Source organism: Lolium perenne, chromosome 2 (genome assembly GCF_019359855.2).
Source record: "Lolium perenne isolate Kyuss_39 chromosome 2, Kyuss_2.0, whole genome shotgun sequence".
In the NCBI taxonomy this organism is placed as follows: domain Eukaryota; kingdom Viridiplantae; phylum Streptophyta; class Magnoliopsida; order Poales; family Poaceae; genus Lolium; species Lolium perenne.
In genome coordinates this window covers 286,752,090-286,771,996 of record NC_067245.2, presented here as the reverse complement: position 1 = coordinate 286,771,996, position 19,907 = coordinate 286,752,090, and the positions used below count along the sequence as shown (strand labels likewise).

The window sequence follows — 19,907 nt, the reverse complement described above, 5'->3', positions numbered from 1 at the left end:
GAGTTTAGTTTCTATAATATGGAAGCAAACTTGCTGATTGCTTATCGGGAGAGATGAATTCACTCCCATGTGTGTTGGTAGATGATCTGTCAAGTTTTATCGTTTTTCTGTTAATTGACGATGTATCTATTACGAGTATATTTGATTAATAAAGCTCGCGAGTCCTGCTCTTTCAACAAAAAAAAAAGTTATTCCCTAGTTTAAAACCGCAAAAGATGAAAATGAAGAATAGTTCTTAGAGCAAACCTTCGTTGACTAAACTTGACAGGCCTGCATTTACGGCCCAGATAGCCTTCCATAGTCCCAAGTGGCACCCACCAAAAGCCCAAGAAAAGTATGGCCTACACCGTGTTCCAAGTTCCAACCAGCCATCGCCCCCAATTCCACCTGCACCTTCCACCACCGCCGGCTTCCGGCGACCGCCGCTCGCCGGCCTATCGGTGATGGATCGCACGTCCGCTTGATGGATCCCTCGGCGGCAGAGCCCGGGCCACCACGGGCTGCCGCAAGCGTTGGGGCAGAGCCAGCGGAGGGCAGCAGGCGGCGGCGCGGGGCTGCTGTCCGCGGCGTGCTCGGGGTGGCCTTCCCCATCGCGGCGTCATTCCTCTTCTCCTTTCTCGTCGGCATCGCGGGCCTCGCCCTCGGCGGACTCTCATCCACCGCATCTGTCTCCATGCCCTCCACTTGCCGCATCCTCTCCACTGGTCGGCCACTGTTCATTCCCTTCCTACCCTTAGTTTCCCGATTTATGTCCATTCTGTTTCTAGCGCTAAATAAGCATGCAATTTAGCTACTCTGGTGTTCGGCGTGAATAACTTTGCTGCAAATTTGAGGATCCATTCCATTTTATGTAGTACTCCTTTAGCTGCAAAGTAGCTGTTTCTAGTACAACTTTACCATTTTGTTCCACAGAGTCCAGGAGGTGCTTGCGTCTTGATGACTTATAGCCTTATAGGTATTATGTTAGCATGTGGATTGTGATATCCTATTACTAGAGTGTCTGTCGGTTGCTGATTATGCTGTACCTCATTTAGTAAGCTTAAGATGCCATTACAATCCTTTCTTTAGATCGAAGTGTGTTGATTAGATGTGTACCACCAGTTTAGCTTGATGCGGTTGTTGGCACACTGTAGGCGTGGACATCCGGTCATCGAAGATTTGCGAGCTTGGACTGTTGAACTATAGAGCTAAGCATGTATTTTACCCCTCAAGTAATCGAAGATTCCGCTGCCATGATGACTACTACTGGGCATCAGTTTTCGAGGTGAGAACTCATGCTGTGATTATGTTTTTTTTTTTTGTTTCTCTAAGGCCGATTGGTTCAATTTTTCACTTGCTTTACCTTTTTATAGAAGCACAATAGCATTTTATAAGACCTGTGTTAATTAGTTATGAAGCTATTTCACATTCAGCTCCTCTAGATTTGGGCTGTCTATAGGTATCTAATATATACAGATTGTTGATGCCTTGTATGCATTCTCAACTCCAAAATAAAGGAAACTAGTTGAATGCCGTGTGTTGCTACGGTACAGCAAAGTTAGACCTAGACACATTAATCAAAACAATTGTAATTCGTAATATATTAATTCTGTCTAAAAATAAGTGTTTAATTTTGTTGATACAGATGTATTTGGATATTCTTTAGTTGTAGATACATCTAAAAAAAGTTGTGACACTTATTTTTAGGCAGAGGAAGTATTTCTTATGGAAGTATTCTAAAAGAACTGAGCAACCCATACGCTTAACCTATTGTTGTAAGTCATATTTCTTAGTATAATATAGTCAGGATTGATTTCTTAGTCTCGACAGTGACTGCAGAACAAGAACTTATGTCATCAACAACAATGGTATCATACTGAATATAGGGGTTTAAAAAGTCCAGCAACTACAAGGCATAGAACTTGAGGCTTCTTTAGCAGTTCATACGAAGCCAAAATAAACAACCGCACTTAGCTCATGGATTAGTTGAATACCTTCGCGTTGCCATGGCTGTTACACTTTTAGATGATTTTCTCAAGAATTGTACGTCTAAATACAAAACAATGTACTGACTTCAAACTCTTGGAAAGAATGCTCATATTTTCTGCATTGTACATACTTCGTAAGAGTAAATTAATAGCAACAATGGGCATCTTTCCTCCACTTAACAGTCTGGACTTGTGTAGCATGCAAGGAAAATACTCTTTTCTGAGACCATGGTAGATAAGCCCAAACAAAGTTCACAAAAAGAGCATAATCTAAGTTTTCTTCTCACGTGTTACAATTGCAAATGATCAGTGATAAGGTATCCGTATCATACAAGGATCTCTGCAGCAGCATAAGTATCAACTAATAAAGCATTGCCTTAACTCAGGCAAACGCAGTTGCTGTCTAGCTATTCTTTCTGTTTAAATGACACATGATGCATCTGGTTAAAGTTCCATATGACCATGCGGCAGATTCTGCTCCCCTTTGTGATTCTACTTATTCGAGCTGCTCCATCTGCTAAATGAAATGGAAGTCGAAGTTAGCAAAATAGTCTTTGCATAATGTGTTCAGATGTATCTCTGCTCCCCATGCTTGGATCTTCTTGCGTTAATCATGAACAAGTTACAAGGGTAAAAAGGACCGACAGTCACAATCTGGTACATAACTCACATACTTAATCTAGCAAAGCCACTTGCTATGTGTTCAGCTGCAACAACTAAATATAACGATTCTAATATTGCTAGTTTACTGGGTAGATAATGACATGACGAAATATGGAAGAGCAGAGTACCTCCACATGCCATCATTTGGAGAGTGCATGTTATAAGCTCCAATTCCTTTGTTGATGGCGCTTCTGCAATTCCAGAATTTTAGGAGCAGAATTACCCGTAGCCAGATGCAAGGCATGATCCTAACAAAGAACGTAGTGGGTGTACGGAATATCTGCTATGTTGAGATATAGTTTGTAGCCACTATTGCAAAGAATATGAGGTAAAGAATACTAAGGACAGCACCACAAGTGTATATCTCCCATTTGAAAATCATTATGACAGAATCTGACTGAAACCTCAAAACAGATAAAAGCACCATGGGAGCACAGTTCACGCTTCAGAAGTTGTAATTTGAGGTTGGGAAGCATCATTAGTGCATAAGCCCTTAAAAGGGAGCTTACACGTCTTTTGCTAAAATCTTTGTAAATCCAATCGCCACCACTTGTTGTTTGCCTCCAGCCATTATAGCCTGACAATTGTAATTTTGAAGAGATAAATAATTAGTCTGGTGGTGGCAAGTTTAAGGAAGGTGGGCTTTTTACATCATTTTAACGTGCATCAGGATGCATAATTAAACAATACTATAAAATAATTATCATACTACAACAGATCAAATTTTGGCGTATAATAGTCCATCTATGAAACCGGTACTTCATCACAAGCTTATAGGAAAGTGGGTTATCATGCACATTAGAAAGAGATTTGTCCTACATTTGACCAAAAATGTATATCAGTAACAGCATATACAAGAGAAATTCATTGGGAAATTCATTTTCCACTTGGATCCTGAGAGTTCAGAGTTAATTACTTGAATCTTGAGAGATGAGATTATTCTGGAGAAATGTGAAAATAAACAAAATAACAATGTGGAGTAAGATGGCCAAGAGAAAGTGGCTATCATGCATTTTAGAAAGAGATTTGTCCTGCATTTGACGAAGGAAGCTAAATGCACAGCAAACACATAACCTGGGATGAAAATCTGGCGGTAGGGAACTTTACCACCTTGATATGGAGAGGGCAATGAGTCTTGAGAGTAGAATCACTGAATGATGTTCCAGCCACAGTCAGAGTTTGAAATTATTGCTTACCCCCGAACAACTGAATAATACTGGGATTATTCTGTCGAACATATTAGGCATAACTTATTTGATACGGGTAAAGACTAAAGAAATACATGTTACAACTACTATATAATCAGAGAGAGAAAAGGAGAATCAACACTCGATTATTAGTCAAAATGGTAAATTAAACTTAATTATAGCCAAGTCTGGTGGTATGCAATTCACATCAGCATAGTACTTCTAGGTGGAGAATGTATGTAGTTTGTTCATTGTGATCCTCTCTGCGATTAACGGAATGTGACTCCAGATGATGTGGCGCAGCAGCAGCACCGTTTCCATCTTAAAGAAATTCTAAAGGGATCCTCCCAAGCTTGTTTTCACTTGTGTTGTGGATTGATTATGTAGGTTGAGTACACAGAATATTTTTCTGGCCAAACATCTTATGCAATGGCAGAGGCTCCAAAAGAGGCTCTTCCTCACAATTGCCGGCCTGATTTTGGTGCAGCATGGTCAACAACAGCAAAGTTCAAGGTACTCACTATGTAACATCTAATTCACATATCTGAACTATGATGTACTTAATGTTCTCTGCAATGAGTTTTTGAATCACCAATTGTTTGCATGTCTTTTCCCTGTATCTTGTTGAGTATTTAAGAGGTTGTAATTTTATTATCATTTTTCCTTGTAGGTCAATGAATCATATAGTTGCAGATACACGTTAGGGAGTACCAAAGCTGACGTTTATCCGGACAAGCTATTCAATTGCACTGCTGAGGAACCTTCAATAGTTGAAATGCTGAAAAGGATATTTGTATCGTGAGTATATATGCCTTGCTTCCCTGAATTCCTACCTGCCACATGGGTATTGATGTATTTTTCCATAAAGTAATAATTTCATGTTAATCCACATTTCCTCCGTCAGACATAGATGTCCAAAAGTACTTATGGCTCTTATTTGCTCGGGAAATGTAACTACTCCCTCCGTCCCGGTTTATAGATCCTGTGTGTATCCCTAGGTCGTAAATTTGACCAACATAATATAAGATATTACAAAACATATATTAGAAAGTTCATATGTTCTATTTTCTAATGATATAATTTTTATGTTGTACAATTTATGTTGTGTTGCTCAAATTGACGATCTAGGGATACATGCAAGCCCTATAAACCGGGACGAAGGTACTAGCTTTAGTGCTTTAAGCTTATCAGTTGGGGTAGTTATGCTAACTCTAGGAACTTAATAACCTTTGCCGCCTACAGAATCTTCATATTTTCATTGCTTGGTTACAATTGTCACCTTTATTCTTCCCTTCTTCCAATGATTCATGGTCATTTATCTTAAACATATTTGCATTCTCTTCCATTTAACTTGAGATCGGAATCTGACAGGTTTTCAAAGTCCTACATGTCAAAAGATTTCAGTTCAGGACGGATGCTTGGATATGTAGCAGCAGGGGTTGTGGCTGGCATGCTGAGTTCTCTAGTCATCACTATAGTACTACGAAGCTTCCGAGGAGTGTTCCTCGGTGTTGTCAGGTGGGCTGTAAGCAACCATAGCATCAGGGTGTTTGCTTATCGTTTTAAGCGAGCTTGTCTTCTTGTGGCATATGTATCTTTTGTTGGCTGGATTACTTTGCAGTACAGCAAAATGATTGGGTTGAAAGAACTTCTATTAGATTACAAACTCATGGAGAGGTTCATGTAAAATGTACATCTTCTCGGCATTGTATATCGTATGAGCCGATTCTGGTCCTCGATGAAACAGTTTTTTGTTTCATTCGAATTCCTCTGATGTAACTTATCTTGTTTTGCTACGCTATGGTGCCAGGAATGCCTAATACTGCTGCTCTGTTCATGGCAGCATGGCAAATGTATTCCAGGTAGATCAATCGTGTTGTAGCTACAACACATGTGCAACCCTCATCTGTTGAAACTTGTAACATGTATCCACTTCCTGATCATCATATTTTGAGACTTTAGCGGGATTCTTCTCGCATTTGAAAATATGATCTAACTTTGTGGCTTTGAATGCAAATCATTGTTTTAAGGCCTCATTGGTTTGTTGGATATATTTTTTCTGCAAAACGATGAGGTCCTAACATAAATACTTCTGGAACTTTTTTTTTTTTTTTTTTTTTTTTTTTTTTTGCTGCTGGGAATTCGTCTGTAAATATTAAGCTTAATATTAGTAGTTTTTTCTGTAAAACTTTTACTTTCTGGAACGTTGTTTTGTTGCCGTTGGGAATTTTATCTGTTCGAAGTATATACTTATCAGTTGTTGTGGTTATGTATACTTGGATTGTACCGTTGCATCACCACTTAAGTGTTAAACTCTAGGAACTTAACCACCTTTGCCTCCTACACAATCTGCATTGGTTGGTTACAATGTTCACCTTTTATTCTTTCCTTCTTCTAATAGTCATGGTCATTTATCTTAATAATATTTGCATATTCTTTTGTTAACTTGAAATCGAAATATGGCAGGTTTTCAAAGTCCTATAAGTCAAAAGATCTGAATTCAGGATGGATGCTTGGATATGCAGCAGGGGTTGTGGCTGGCATTAGTTTTCTGTTCATCGCTATAGTACTACGAAGCTTGCGAGGAGCTGCCAGGTGGGCCGTGAGCAACCATAGCATCAGGGTGTTTGCTTATCGTTTTAAGCGAGCCTGTCTTCTTGTAGCATATGTATCTTTTGTTGGCTGGATGAGTTTGCAGTACAGCAAAATGATTGGGCTGAAAGAACTTTCATTAGATTACGAACTCATGGAGAGGTTCATGTAAAGTGTACATCTTGTCGGCATTGTATATCCTATGAGCAGACTCTTGGTCTCGATGAAACAGTTACCCGTTTCATTCAAATTCTCTGGTGTAACTTGCCTTGTTCTGCGTAATATGCAGCCACGAATGCCCAATATTGTTGCTCTGTTCATGGCAACATAACGTACGGTAGGTCAATAATGGGTATCTGCATGGAGTTCATGTGCAAGCTTCCCATTTGTTGTAACTTGGTAACATGTGTCCAATTCATGGTCATGATAGTTTGGGACAAGGTGGGGTTCATTCTTCCATTCGGAAATACAGTATATGATCTAATTTTCTTGCTGATTTTCTTCTCCGAATCAAAGAGGCACGGCAGGGATAGTTGTGACTGTTTTTTCTATCCCTCTCTTCCAGTTATAAGATGATAACATTTCCTATAATTTTGGACGGAGGTAGTAATAGAGCCACTAGTCCCCAAAATGACATGTACATAGCTGTTTGTTGCCCCTGCACGACCGTTTCCTCAAATTGAAATGGAGCATATACTTTTCTAGAACCCGTTTGACAACAAAAGTTATCTTCAAGTGACCAAGTATTATACTACTACGTATACTTGTTTTCCAAGTCTTTCGACTACTCTGCTCGATACCTATTTGGACTCGTCTTCCATTCTGATTCTGGCATCTTGTGGAACGTTCGTAGAGCTCGACTGCGCGTTTGCACCTGATGCAAATGATCCTTCCTCTCATCGCCGTCTGCCTTCCCGGCCACGGCGATCCGGCGAACGGTCAAGTCGCCTATCCGGTTGACCTCCAAAGGCGACGACTAGTAGGAACACGGCCCTCCCGTGGCATCCACGCCATGGAAACAGCTCGCATGCCATTCGTGTCCGCATCGTACACCGGCGGAGCAGAATCTGACGCCAACAGAGAACGTCAACGATGATGTCTCGCGAAACTCCCCCGGAAGGCCGGAAGCCGTGGACGCCACGATCAGTAAGTTCGTTCTACTAGTCTATCAGCAAGACGAAGACAGACACCGGCACGGTACGGGAGTGGCTGCTATGTCCAGGAAGCAGCGCGCCGGCCAAGCATCACGAGACGCATAATTATGCACATGCACTCTTCCAAATTTTGTTGCTGTCGTCCAGTCTCAAATTAAATATGTTTACATATTCTTAAGAGATAACATTGTGTAGGACGTACTTTAACCCTAGAATAGTACTCGGCTAGCTCTTAGCAGCCCCTCTCCACATGGCACGTAATAGTACGTTAATAGCACACTTTTCTATATTTTATTTTCCGACACACGCCCTCTGGCGACACCATACGCACCGCCGGGACGGGAGGACTTTATTCTATCTTTGGATAGTCATCACCTCCATGGTTTTTCTCAGTAGAACACAAACCCTAAACAAGCTAAAAAAAATATAAAAAAAGCTGACAAGGACCGGGATCCACCGAGGAGTAGCACACTTTTCAATACTGAGTGGAGATTTTTTTTTGGCTCTCAGGCTCCGGTGATCTCATTGTTTCAAAACAGTTAAAAATCATATTTATGAGTTTCCAAAGAAGTTGAAAAAATCTGGATGTACAAAAAAATATTGTATCCCTAATGTGCAAAACATCAATTTAAAATTGTCCATGTTCTAAGTTGCACAAAAGTGACACAAAAGTGTGGAGCTGAGTATGCATATTTCGAAATCCCCAAATTTTGTCAGATTTTGTGTAGCCTACAATATAAAAAAGCGCATTGGGATTTTGCATGTTTGCATATTACGACAAAAGACTATGTCCAGAATTTTTCTTATAACTTTTTGAAACTTATAAATATGATTTTTGAATTTCTTAAAATGAAGGGAGCACTAGAGCTCCGGAGCAGACACTTTTCGATATTTTTATACGTACACAAATTTACAACTTTTCAGCTGTCGCGGCGGTGCTCACATGTCGAAATGGATCATGGATGCAACTTTCCAGGAAGCACCTAGCTTGGCCAAGTCGCTCGCGGTTCGCCCTCCTCCTATAAAACCAATCCCACACGAGACGTCGTCGTTCCATCACCATTCACCAGTTACCAGAACAACACCAACACGAATCATTTCCTTGACCTTCCCACGCCACACAAAGAGTTTTGACTAGTCTGATACTCCGATCACGCAATGAGCTCTCGAATGGCCGGAACCACGCTTATGCGCCACCTCGGCCCCCGCCTCTTCGCCGCCGCCGAGCCGGCGTCCGGCAGCCTCGCCGCCAGCGCGAGGGGCATCATGCCTGCGGCCGCCAGGATCTTCCCCGCCCGCATGGCCAGCACGGATGCCAAACAAGTCGCCGCTGAGATGCCCGAGGAGGCGGCGGCGACCACGGACCAGAGCAACAAGAAGAACGCCGTGGCCAGCTACTGGGGCGTCCAGCCGCGGAAGCTCGTCAGGGAGGACGGCACAGAATGGCCATGGTTCTGCTTCACGGTACGTACAGCTCTGGCCAATTCGTAGCATCTCAAGCGATCAAGGTGTGTGTGTATGTATGTCTGATCGTCTGAATATGTGTGTGCAGCCGTGGGACACGTACAGGGCGGACACCTCGATCGACGTCAAGAAGCACCACGAGCCGCGGACGCTCCCGGACAAGGTGGCCTACTACGCCGTGCGCTCGCTGCGCGTGCCCATGGACCTCTTCTTCCAGCGCCGGCACTCGAGCCACGCGCTCCTCCTCGAGACCGTCGCGGCGGTGCCGCCCATGGTGGGCGGCGTGCTGCTGCACCTGCGCTCGCTGCGCCGCTTCGAGCACAGCGGCGGCTGGATCCGGGCGCTGATGGAGGAGGCCGAGAACGAGCGCATGCACCTCATGACCTTCCTGGAGGTGACGCAGCCGCGCTGGTGGGAGCGCGCGCTCGTCGTCGCCGCCCAGGGCGTCTTCTTCAACGCATACTTCGTCGGCTACCTCGTCTCCCCCAAGTTCGCGCACAGGTTCGTGGGGTACCTGGAGGAGGAGGCCGTGCACTCGTACACGGAATACCTCAAGGACCTTGAGGCGGGAATCGTCGAGAACACGCCGGCGCCCGCCATCGCCATCGACTACTGGCGCCTCCCCGCCGACGCCAAGCTCAAGGACGTCGTCACCGTCGTGCGCGCCGACGAGGCGCACCACCGCGACGCCAACCACTACGCATCGGTACGTCCTAACTCGCTTTGGTTCACGAACAAAATTAGGCAATGCGTGATTGACCGAAGACTGACTGGTTTGATCGATAATTCGATATACCTCTTGCAGGACATCCATTACCAGGGACTGACGCTCAAGGAGACGCCTGCGCCGCTCGGGTTCCACTGATCAATTCAGTAGACGATCGATGCTTGCTCAGTTTTTACACTGTACTACACCACCGTCGCCAATTTAAGCCCTCTTTACGTAAATGATTTCATGTCGGTGGAGTTGTTTTGTCACTCTGTTCTGGCTAATCAAGTTTGTGTCTTGGTCCTGTGGATGGGATGTTTACGCCTTATGTAAGCCGGTAACGCCTGTAAATATGATACTCCTGTATTATGAGTTGCCAATGAGATTTTTTAATGGACGTGCAAATTGTTATAAGCAAACGTTCCAAGGGAAATATCTTGAAGACTGGTTTGAGAACTGAGACCAGGATGGCTTCATCCACTTAATTTTGAATGTCGACACTCAAATTTACATACACTACAGCTATATTCGTTCACTAGGAATTTAGTGTGTTTTACAAACTATAATTTCATCAGTTTTCTTTACAAGACCGATGTTCACACCAAAAATTCTCAAAACGATACTATATCTGCAAAATTCAACCGTGCTGTGTGCACCAAAATCTCAAGAAATCATGAACAAAGCGAGCATCAGATTTGGGGGCTGAGCCGAGCCTTTTCGCCGAGACTATGATCAGGATTCAAAAATACTACTGCCACAAATAAATAGCTCCCTCCTCCTATGCTCTTTCCTCAGGGACCAACGGAGGATGGGAGGTGAGCCTAGCTCAACTTTTTTTCTTTCGAAATAGGAGCATCGCCCCAGCTTCTGCATCCAAAGGATACACACAACTTTTTTTATTAAATTATTCGCAAAGCTTTACAAGGGAGATACAAAGATCAACTCGAAGCCACCTTTCCAGCGACAATTCGTTATACCTACAACAGCGATGAAGGGGGTGACCATAAATAGGGCCATTACCCTGACCATACAGCAACACACATCATCTAAAACTGAATGCCTTCCCAAGCCGCCCATTAGCAGGTGAGAAGCACAACCAGTCAAGCAGACCCTAAGCGCACGCCATTGCACACGTCACAAAAGTTGCTACCTCCGTCTTCCTCGCACCCATTTCCAAGAGGGATCACCGCATGGACCTTGCCAGACCTGCCATCGACGCCACCATGACGCCTGACAACACCACCATCCTGTGCATGCTCTTCATCTCGCATCCAACACCGATACTCCGCTGCGCCACGCCGCCGAGACTCACCATCGCCTACGCGGTAGATGAACACCACACCACCGCAGCCCACCACCATCCATCAGCTGCTCCAAAAACGATGCCCCAATAGGTAGAGCGACGCATAGAGCGCCGCCATCGTTCGATCCGAGCCCAGATCTAGGGTTTCCCCCGGAGCAGCACGAGTGAGTAGACACAGACTGCGACGGCGATGCCTTCAAGAAGGTAACGACGCATGACGTCACCATCCCACGCCACGACGAGGGTCGGAGCACGGTTTTCACCGGCAGCCGCGCATCCCCAACTCGCTGCTAGGACTAGATGTGAGATCAGGAGATCTTCAAAACCAGCCCCAATCCGGCCGACCACCTCCGACGGAGAAGATGGGCACCACCGCCATGCCTAGAGCAGCTGCCCTAGGATTCCTCACGATGCAAGAGAGGCCCGATAGCGCCTCCCTGCCGACGGCGTCGCCACCTACAGATCCACGCCATGGCCGCCACCTCCCCGCACCGCTGCATCAGGGAAGGTTTGGCGGATCGCCGCCGCCGTGCCCGCCGGTACGCAGCCAAGGAGAGTCCGCCGCCGCCGCCACCAAGGCTTTGCCTGGCAGCGCCTCGGGCGGCCGCGGTGGGAGAGGAGGGCACCGAGGGGAAGACGAGGAGGAGCTCTCCCTCTCGACTGGTTCAACTGGTTGGGAGAGTAGATATACAGAGCGGCATGCGATGAAAGAATGTAGTGGTCATGAGGGGTGTGGAACAATGCTTCTGGGAGCACCTTTATTCGGGCTACAGCTGGGCATGGGCGGCCCGACCCGAAAATTCCGGGCCGGGCCGGGTCGGGCTTGCACATCGGGCTGGGTTCGGGCCTGATTTTCGAGCCCGAACGTCGGGTCGGGCCGGGCTCGGGCTTGCATAAAACACAGTTTAAGCCTAGTTCGGGCCGGGTTCAGGCCTAATTTGTAAGCCCGAAGGTCGGGCCGGACCGGGCTCGGGCCTGGGAATTTCAGTTCGGGCTTTTTCGGGCCCGGCTCGAAACCCGGCCCGACCCAAGAAATGCCCAGGTGTAATTCGGGCCTCTCCCCACTTCGCAAACATGTACCAACAAACATATTGAATCCCAATCAATTTAGTAACAATGCTAGTTGTGAATGAGGGTTTCCCTGAGAGCGTCTTTTATTCCTTTGTAGTTCATCTAATATTATTTACATGCTATTAATTTACTTATTATAGCATTTACTTTACCATGTTTTAATTATTGTTCCTATTTACACCTGCTTTAAATTCTCTGGTTTATTACAGTAGTTCTATAGCAACCTATAGAATAGAATAGGCTATTTCCAAACAATGGTTTGGGTATGAATGCGGATGCACCGGCAACGCAGTCGCGGGATTGTTTAGTTTCAATTATGCAAAACTCTCATGCGATCAATCTTTAAATATATGTATTTTGTTGTTAAGTACTGCAATAACCCTGTTGTGGTGCAGGAAACCTAGTCAACAGTAGGTGCCAACCTGATCGGCATATAGGATTCCATGGTGTTTCTTATTTGAAGCTCGACACGAATGTTAGCTCGTCGATGCGTAGCCGCCTCCTTCTTCGCGAGAATTGTTAGGCCAACCCATTTTTCCCTCACGTCATGGTCAGATAGGAAGAAGATGAAGCTTACCATCGACGGGGACGATGTGGCTGGCCGTGGCGTCGCCGACGGAGGCGAGGAAAGAAAACTTAGGGTTAGGGTGGGGCGGGGTGCAGGTGTAGGGAGTTCACCGACGGTAGGTTCTTATGGTTTGGTTTGGGGTGCTGGGAGTTGGCCAGAGATGAGGGAGTTTAGAGGAAGGGCGGGGCCATCGGCAGACCAATGGAGGTCGCGGATCGAGCAAGGCGGGGCGCCAAGGCGACGCGGGCGACTGAGGCAGGCGGTGACGGCGGGAGGAGGGGGGTCGACAGTGTAGGCTAGATGCAGAGGGGATTCGGGGGTAGAAGATGATGGTGCTAGGCGTGCCGACCCATCCACCGTTTTCTTCGGGCGTGGGTAGGGTAAGCGGTTGCGTCGAGCGTCAATTATAGCTCCCCGGATTCCACTCTTTTCCCAGGTTTATTTTTTTTTAGCATATTTTCCCAGGTTTACTACCCTCACGGTTTCGGCCGGTCCAGCCGGCCCATCCAAAAACAAATAAGACCAAACCCCAAGGAAGCCGAAGGCCTTGTTTACTTATCCGGGTTGTCTGTTTTTTTTTTTCGAATGAACTTGTCCGGGTTTTGCAGGGTTCGGTTGGAATTTTCCCAGCCCACCCACAGTCCCGGAAAATCTAGACAGCCCGTTTACCTCTTTGGTTTATCCGAGTGTTTTCCGGCCCATCCCGAAAATTCCAACCCTCACGTAAAAAAAATTCCAACCCCAAACGGCCAATCCGAGTACCCGACGCAGACCGTGTGTAGGCGACGGCGCGGACGCCGACCTGGGGACGCCGCCGACGGACACGGCACGGCCTTCTCTCCGGTAACTCCCTTCCCGCCTCTTCCCCTCTCCTTCCCTCCTTAGGTTTCGTGGCGAGCTCCCAAAGTACTCCTCCCTTCTCGTCCTCCTTGTCGTCGTACCGGCGGTGAACTGCAGCATCACCATTGTCCGGCCTCCTTCTCTCTCTCGGTCCTGCCCCCCCCCCCCCCCCTCCCCTCTCGGTCCTGTCAGTTCCCCCTTCTCTCTCGGTGCTGTCCTCCTCGGCTAGTGCGCTGGATTATTGGATTGCGATTTGTTTAGGGTTGGGGCAGGGCACAGCTTCCAAATTTTGTTTGTAATTTGGTGATAGAGCGACTGCAAGAGCACAAGAGTGCATACCCTTTTGGTTAGTTTTGCTCCGTATTATTGATGATTTTCTCGTGTAAGCTTAGTGGCTGTACGTTAGAAATTATTGGATTGGATTTGCCTAGTAATATGTCCAGCTTTATCTGCTCGTGCGTTTGGTTTTGGGGGAAGGGGGTTGCTGGTGGGCGTTGTCATGTGCTTATGTTGATATTTATTGATATTTTAAAATGGAACTGCATGTGCATGTGGTTAATGCAGATGATTTTGCTCATAAATGTGGGACTCTTATTTCGTTGATACACATGAATATCTTACCGGGTACTTTTGTGTGGTTTGATCATTAATGGAGTTTGGGCCACCTGCAAACTTTTTGAGAGGTTGGTAGTTGTTTGTTTGGTTGCACTTGGGCTATAACGATTATATGAAACCAACTAGTAGACAGCAAAAACACCAATTTAGGCCATTTGGTTCCCCCTTGATAGCCTCTCAAACAGGGCTTGCACATACTGAACATGATGACCTTTTTTTTTATCTTGAGTAATTCCAAAAATACTTTAGTCATTATTTTACCTCAATAAAGTTACTCTCTGCACCTTGACAGTTGGTAAGTACCTTCTACTCTTATGGTGCTATAAACATTCAAGAAACTTGTATATCTGGGCACTGATGGAGCTTACATAAAATTGACATGGGCCATACTGTTGGATCTATTATCCTTACAGGGCTGTTGTTTATAAAACAAAATGTCAGGGCACTTTGTAATCAGTAATGCATCACTTTTTTGCAGTTTTTTGTCAGAAAGGCAGTACGTAAAAGATTACATATATAAGTCACGATGAACATCAACTCAGCAGGTATTATCTTCTTTTATTGTACTTCCTTCTTATTAGCTTGTCCTTTTTTGTGTGCTTTAGCATCTTATACAGCAGGAAGCAGTCCATTGTATACTAACGCTTGAAATTGCCTTCTAATCTACTCCAGGTCAGACCACAGGAAAGCAGAAAATAAAAGAGAAAGAGGTACAAAGTATGAAATTTATGATCTGTACAACCTTTTTTGTGTAATATATGTATCTTAATAGAATTTATGAATTTGCAGGCTGCAAAAATTCGATATAGCCTGTTAGGTCTAAAGATTGATCCTGATCAGAAAGCAAGGGGCAAGCTGAGGATGCCGGCAAATGTAGCAGCTTTCTACGGCCCTCCCACAGCTGAGGATCCTCTGGTTGTGTTGGATGTCAGGGATTCAAGTGACATTCCTTGTGTCACTCTGATGCGGGACTGTCTACATGAGAATGTTCTTCATGCAAGAATTCTGATGGAAAGGGATCCCTATTTACTTGTCCTTGTTGAAAATTATACTGGATTGTTGTCGACATATCTGAGAACAATCGAAGCACACATACCCGACTCTCAACAGATGTCTGATCCTCACATGATGCCATCATTGACACTTCAGCTTATTGTCACTCATATGATTGACGGATTGCTTGCTTTGTTTAAACATGGCAAGTGTCATGGGAACTTGAAATTGGAGAACACGTGCTACATTAAGACAAGGAATGGTGACATCATCACAAAGCTTACAGGCTTCAAAGATCGTAAAGGTATTATGTTTAGTCATTCAATAGGGTGAAAACTTATTTGATATCTGTAGACACAGTGCAATTCATAATTTATTACTTCAGTTTCAGCTACAAAGCCTGTTTCACACTACCAGGCTGAGGATATAAGGTCTGTTGGCCACGGGTTGACTGAAATTACTGAAATAGCTGAGGATTTCAATAAGCAAGGCTATTCGCTGGATTGCTTCCAAATTGAGCACCTTGCCCAAAGGCTGAAAACTGTCTCCCCGTAAGTTAATATACCAAAAGTGCTCTAAATTCTGAACTCTCCTTCTATGCAATGAAAAGAAGCGAATGTCTTTTTTGCGTTTTCTCGAAAAAATCATGTCTTCATATTGTTTTGGACTAATGCTCAGTTTTTTTTTGCAGGGGAGATTTGTATATCACCATCGAAGAGATAAGGACATACCCTTTCTTTTGGACAGAAGTTGAGAGGAGTTTCTTTTTCGTTTCTGAAGTTCCGCTCGCTCTGCACCACAAGTTAGTAAGATCATCGATAGAAAAAGAGCAGGACTTGTGTGACCTGCCTTGGAACTGCAAGCACTACAATGGCTTTCTTCAACTTATGATTGATTACCGTCGAAACAAAAAATTGCCTGCATATAACTTTGATAGCAGAGTTGATTACGTGCAATTTATCAGTGGCCTGTACACCCATCAAAGTCAACTTACGGTACGTATGATATCTCTTTATTCGATGTTTGCAACTTGCACTTAGACCAAACCATGATATATTATCATTACAGAATCCATATGGTAATGTCGACACAACTGTCAAGTCAACAAACCCACGTCTATATGCAATCTTATACTCTTTGCTTCCCCGTGGTCCAAGACGACCCATTAGACAGGATTGATGTCAAGGTAAGGTTTCAATGACTATGAAGTTTATTTTTTGACTGTTGTGTTCTAAGTTAAAATTCCCTTGTCACATGTTTAATCATGCTATAGTCATGATGATTTATAACGTGATGAGTAGTGATCAACTTAAACAAGTTCTCTCCATTTTGTACCCAAAGTTTTTTCGTTTAGCTTTTTGGCAATGTGGCTCCTAGTGCATTTTATGCATATCAATGGAATCCAACTAATGAGAAAAGTACTATTAATATAGGGGTCTTTTATGGTACCCCCAACTAAATATAAACCGTTTATTTTTGTCGATCCAACAGGTTGTATTAACTCATACTACTGTCTAAAACCTGTGTGGTATGAATGATACTACCGCCTTGAACCGAAATATAGTCATGCATGCAGGGTCAGACTCCGAAGGGTATACAACGGCATCAAACAAATCCCGTTAAAAGTGGGGTTCCTTGTATTGTATATTCTGCAACTACTTTTCGTTGAACTGAAATCATGCAACAATTGCATGCATGCATCACCGCGGGCCGGCCGGCGCCTGGTCATTTTCCCTTCACGGTGGTGGTATAAACTGATGAGATCTTGCCATCTTGACTTGCTAGAAACCCTAGAACTAATGAATTTACATAATACGAGTGCATCACCATTGTTTTAGAAGAATGGCCAAGCCCAAGCTAGTTCTGTTAGCCATGAGCTTTTCCGTCGTCCCACGTGGCCGGCCGGCAGCCATGCGCACATGAATTCCATCGATGTGGTTCTGATGTTGTAGACTTGTAGTCATACTCGGTGGGGAGAGACACATTTAGAAGATAATCGTCCGTGAAGAACATGGTAATAAAAAATTGAGATCTTGTTGCCAAGATTTTAGGCTAAATGAATGGAATATTTGGTGGATATAGTGTTTCAATAAATGATTTCCTACTTAAAAAGTCCATGTTGCCCCTATAAATCAACGGCTAGATTTTAATTCATACCTCTCACCTCTGGTGAGTAGTAAAAGGTACCATAAAAGTAGCCTTAATATATCCTTTCGTTTGAGTGGAAGGGATTTTTAACAAATCCAGCGGCTACAACTCAAAGGCATTGTTTATTGATGTTGCTGCATTTGGAATTAGTTTTAGTATATGATATATTACCCACTCTTAGCCATTTTGGCTAGTATTGCAGTCTTTTATAGTATCTTTTTTTTTTGTAGAATTTGCATTGGCACCTTCTAAAAGAGTGCACTTATCTATTTTCTTAGCAACATCTGAAGGTGTTACAATATGTTTCAGTCTTGCAGATTGTCGACCATGCAAGACTGACGATTCCGGTCACAGCCAGTGATGTGAGGACTATGCTTCTGCCCAACAGAGATGAAGACTTAACTTGCCTGCAGTGCAGCTATGCTATGACCCTTTTAACTCCTCCAGGACATCAAGTTGCGCATCTTCCAATTGGTGTCATATTTATATGTTGTCATCTGGCTTGGGGGACATTAATGATCTTTTTCGTTGGAACTTTGAGATGCTGACATGTGTTAGATACCAGACTTATGTTGTACGAGTGTACTACGTGTTGCTTGGTTTGGAGGTAGGGTGAGTTGGGGATAGAATCTTCAAGCTTGTACATGTGTTTTTGAGTAATGGGGATATGAAGTCGGTACCATATAAGGGTGTTCGATCTCAGTTGCATGCATGCATTGGCCTTGGTGTACAACCAGGAACCTTTATTAATTGCATCACCTTCAGTGGGAGGCAATATTTGAACAAGGTATGTTAGCGACCAATTTGGAGATGTCCAGCCCCAGTTAGGTCCCACATTCGACTGCTCGAGAAGCTGATTAGGCTTTTGAATTTTGACAAAGCAAGCAGCAAACTCAGCGGATGCCAGGCGTGGATGCATTAGCATGAGCCCGTCACAACGCCCACATCTGTGTTGCTAAGAAACGGCCCTGTGGCGAGGCGATGAGGCCAAACCAGTTGGCAATCGCCGCATAACCGTAACCATCTTCTTCTAGCACTTGTTAAAGAAGATTCTACTCGAGCAGGGTGAGTTCCTCAGAACACCAAACACCTGTGGTCTGAAGTTTCAGCGAGTGAAAGCCACATTTTTTTGTTTTCCCCGAGCCTCGTTAATTCCATTCAGAGTAAACCACCCTCCACCAAGCCTACCGAGGTTCCTGTTAAAATTTTCAACCGAGTCTAGTCAGTTAAAACTGTCAACCATGGTGGTATATATGTGGTATGCGCAGGCGTGCAGCAACTGTTAGGCTGTTGGTGCCCTTCCAATCCAACCGATAGATAGTATCTGCCGCCCTCAATTATGCAGCAATAGGATTGGTATGAAGATGTCACATTTTTTGGGGGTCTATGGTAGTGGCAGCACTGGAGGGCAGTGGAGGTTGAGCGGAGAAAGCGAAGCGACCCGTGCAGCTGTCGGGGCCAAGGTTTTGATACCGGTTTGAAAAAAATCTCAGAGGGGGCTGAGATTTCCGGTAACCACGGTTACCGGAGATAACCGGTCAAATACCGGACGAAATTCTCAAACAAAATTTTAATTTCAAACTGAAAAATGTCTAAATATTTTTGAACATAAGGTTTTGAGGAGAAGAAAGTGAAAGATTTGTACAATGAGTTGGGGGTTATAGTGGAGAGGAAACACGTAACATTTAGTTTGGCTAACCAGTCAGTCTAAACTCAAACCAAATTTGAATAGACCGAGATTTTTTTGACCGATAAATTTATTTACCGGAGGGGGCTCAGAATTCCGGTTACCGGCCGGTAACCGCGATATTCCAACCGGTAACCAAATCCCTGGTCGGCGCCCGCCATGGCTATGCATGTCCGCGAACGATGTCGGTCCTTGTCGTGGTCACCGTGACGGGCGCGCGTGCGGCTTCCCGCGCTTGGGAACTGTGGCGGTGCTCGGAGCGGCCAGCACGGTCGTCGTAGTAGTCCTGTGCCCGCATCTACGTGGTGGCGCTGTCGAGCTAGCTCCCGGTCGTCGCATCTACGCCCGTGGCAGGACCGGCTGTGACCATCGCGCGAGCGATCCCGGCCGTCCTTCGTTGCGGCGGCTGCCACGCCCCTCCTCGTAGCTCGTAATGCACGGCATCACGCCGCCCATCAGGGCTATCATCGTGGCCGTCACGATCAAGCGTAGGAATGGGGGCCAGCAGCACAGAACCAGGGCCCACGGACATGCTGAAGAACGGAAGTCTAGCTTTTCCGATCCTCAGAGACCCCGCATCACGGTCACGGCAGCAGCTAGCGACGAGAGAAGAGACCACCCCCAAGTCCTGTTGGCAAAAGTACACCAAAGTACCTGACGCCCACAAGCTGAAAGAGGCCGTAACTATCCTCCATGGTGGTGGTGAAGCCGTCATCCATCCGCTGAAGCGCACACTTCCGCCCAAGCACCTGGTCAGCAATTTCCGACCGCCACGCCACGCATATGGACTGAGACCATCGATGTGCAGGTGAACGCGGTACTGAAGATCGGCGTTGTAGGCGTGGGAGATCGAGCGCCAATGGCGGAAGTGCAGCTGCAGCCCGTTGCACTTGATCATGGAGCGCTCAGTCCATTTCGTCGCGCAGCTCGTCGGAGCCCGGAGGAG

General features: G+C 45.2%; 3 protein-coding genes across 4 annotated transcripts; all 3 read left to right on the top strand.

Moving 5' to 3' along the window:
• Positions 1–345: 345 nt before the first annotated feature.
• On the top strand, positions 346–6,653 carry LOC127336345 (uncharacterized). Its single transcript, XM_051363152.1, has 6 exons — positions 346–704; positions 1,134–1,264; positions 4,205–4,330; positions 4,488–4,615; positions 5,189–5,335; positions 6,284–6,653. Exons 1-6 carry the CDS (start codon positions 464–466, stop codon positions 6,579–6,581), a joined length of 1,071 nt encoding a protein of 356 aa, XP_051219112.1. The 5' UTR covers positions 346–463; the 3' UTR covers positions 6,582–6,653.
• Positions 6,654–8,606: 1,953 nt separating this feature from the next.
• Positions 8,607–9,984, top strand: LOC127336346 (ubiquinol oxidase 1b, mitochondrial). Its single transcript, XM_051363154.2, has 3 exons — positions 8,607–9,027; positions 9,116–9,733; positions 9,833–9,984. The coding sequence occupies exons 1-3, from the start codon at positions 8,722–8,724 to the stop codon at positions 9,890–9,892; spliced, it is 984 nt and encodes a 327-aa protein (XP_051219114.1). The 5' UTR covers positions 8,607–8,721; the 3' UTR covers positions 9,893–9,984.
• A 3,441-nt stretch (positions 9,985–13,425) lies between these two features.
• LOC127336348 (uncharacterized) lies at positions 13,426–18,085 on the top strand. Of its 2 annotated transcripts, none has more exons than XM_051363155.2 (8): positions 13,426–13,521; positions 14,612–14,678; positions 14,806–14,843; positions 14,923–15,430; positions 15,512–15,677; positions 15,818–16,121; positions 16,195–16,312; positions 17,592–18,085. In XM_051363155.2, the coding sequence occupies exons 2-7, from the start codon at positions 14,660–14,662 to the stop codon at positions 16,303–16,305; spliced, it is 1,146 nt and encodes a 381-aa protein (XP_051219115.1). In that variant the 5' UTR covers positions 13,426–13,521; positions 14,612–14,659; the 3' UTR covers positions 16,306–16,312; positions 17,592–18,085. The 2 variants fall into 2 exon arrangements, with proteins under 2 accessions (XP_051219115.1, XP_051219116.1); XM_051363156.2 differs by having other exon boundaries at positions 17,584–18,085.
• The last annotated feature ends 1,822 nt before the right edge of the window (positions 18,086–19,907 follow it).

Bases quoted from the DNA above. Each gene is read 5' to 3' on its own strand.
- LOC127336348 (XM_051363155.2), top strand. The intron at 14,844-14,922 runs GTACAAAGTATG...ATGAATTTGCAG, and splicing joins AGAAAATAAAAGAGAAAGAG to GCTGCAAAAATTCGATATAG. The intron at 16,122-16,194 runs GTACGTATGATA...TTATCATTACAG, and splicing joins CCCATCAAAGTCAACTTACG to AATCCATATGGTAATGTCGA.
- LOC127336346 (XM_051363154.2), top strand. From the start codon at position 8,722: ATGAGCTCTCGAATGGCCGGAACCACGCTTATGCGCCACCTCGGCCCC. The intron at 9,028-9,115 runs GTACGTACAGCT...ATGTGTGTGCAG, and splicing joins GGCCATGGTTCTGCTTCACG to CCGTGGGACACGTACAGGGC. The intron at 9,734-9,832 runs GTACGTCCTAAC...TACCTCTTGCAG, and splicing joins ACGCCAACCACTACGCATCG to GACATCCATTACCAGGGACT.
- LOC127336345 (XM_051363152.1), top strand. From the start codon at position 464: ATGGATCCCTCGGCGGCAGAGCCCGGGCCACCACGGGCTGCCGCAAGC. The intron at 4,331-4,487 runs GTACTCACTATG...TTTTCCTTGTAG, and splicing joins CAACAACAGCAAAGTTCAAG to GTCAATGAATCATATAGTTG. The intron at 4,616-5,188 runs GTGAGTATATAT...GGAATCTGACAG, and splicing joins CTGAAAAGGATATTTGTATC to GTTTTCAAAGTCCTACATGT.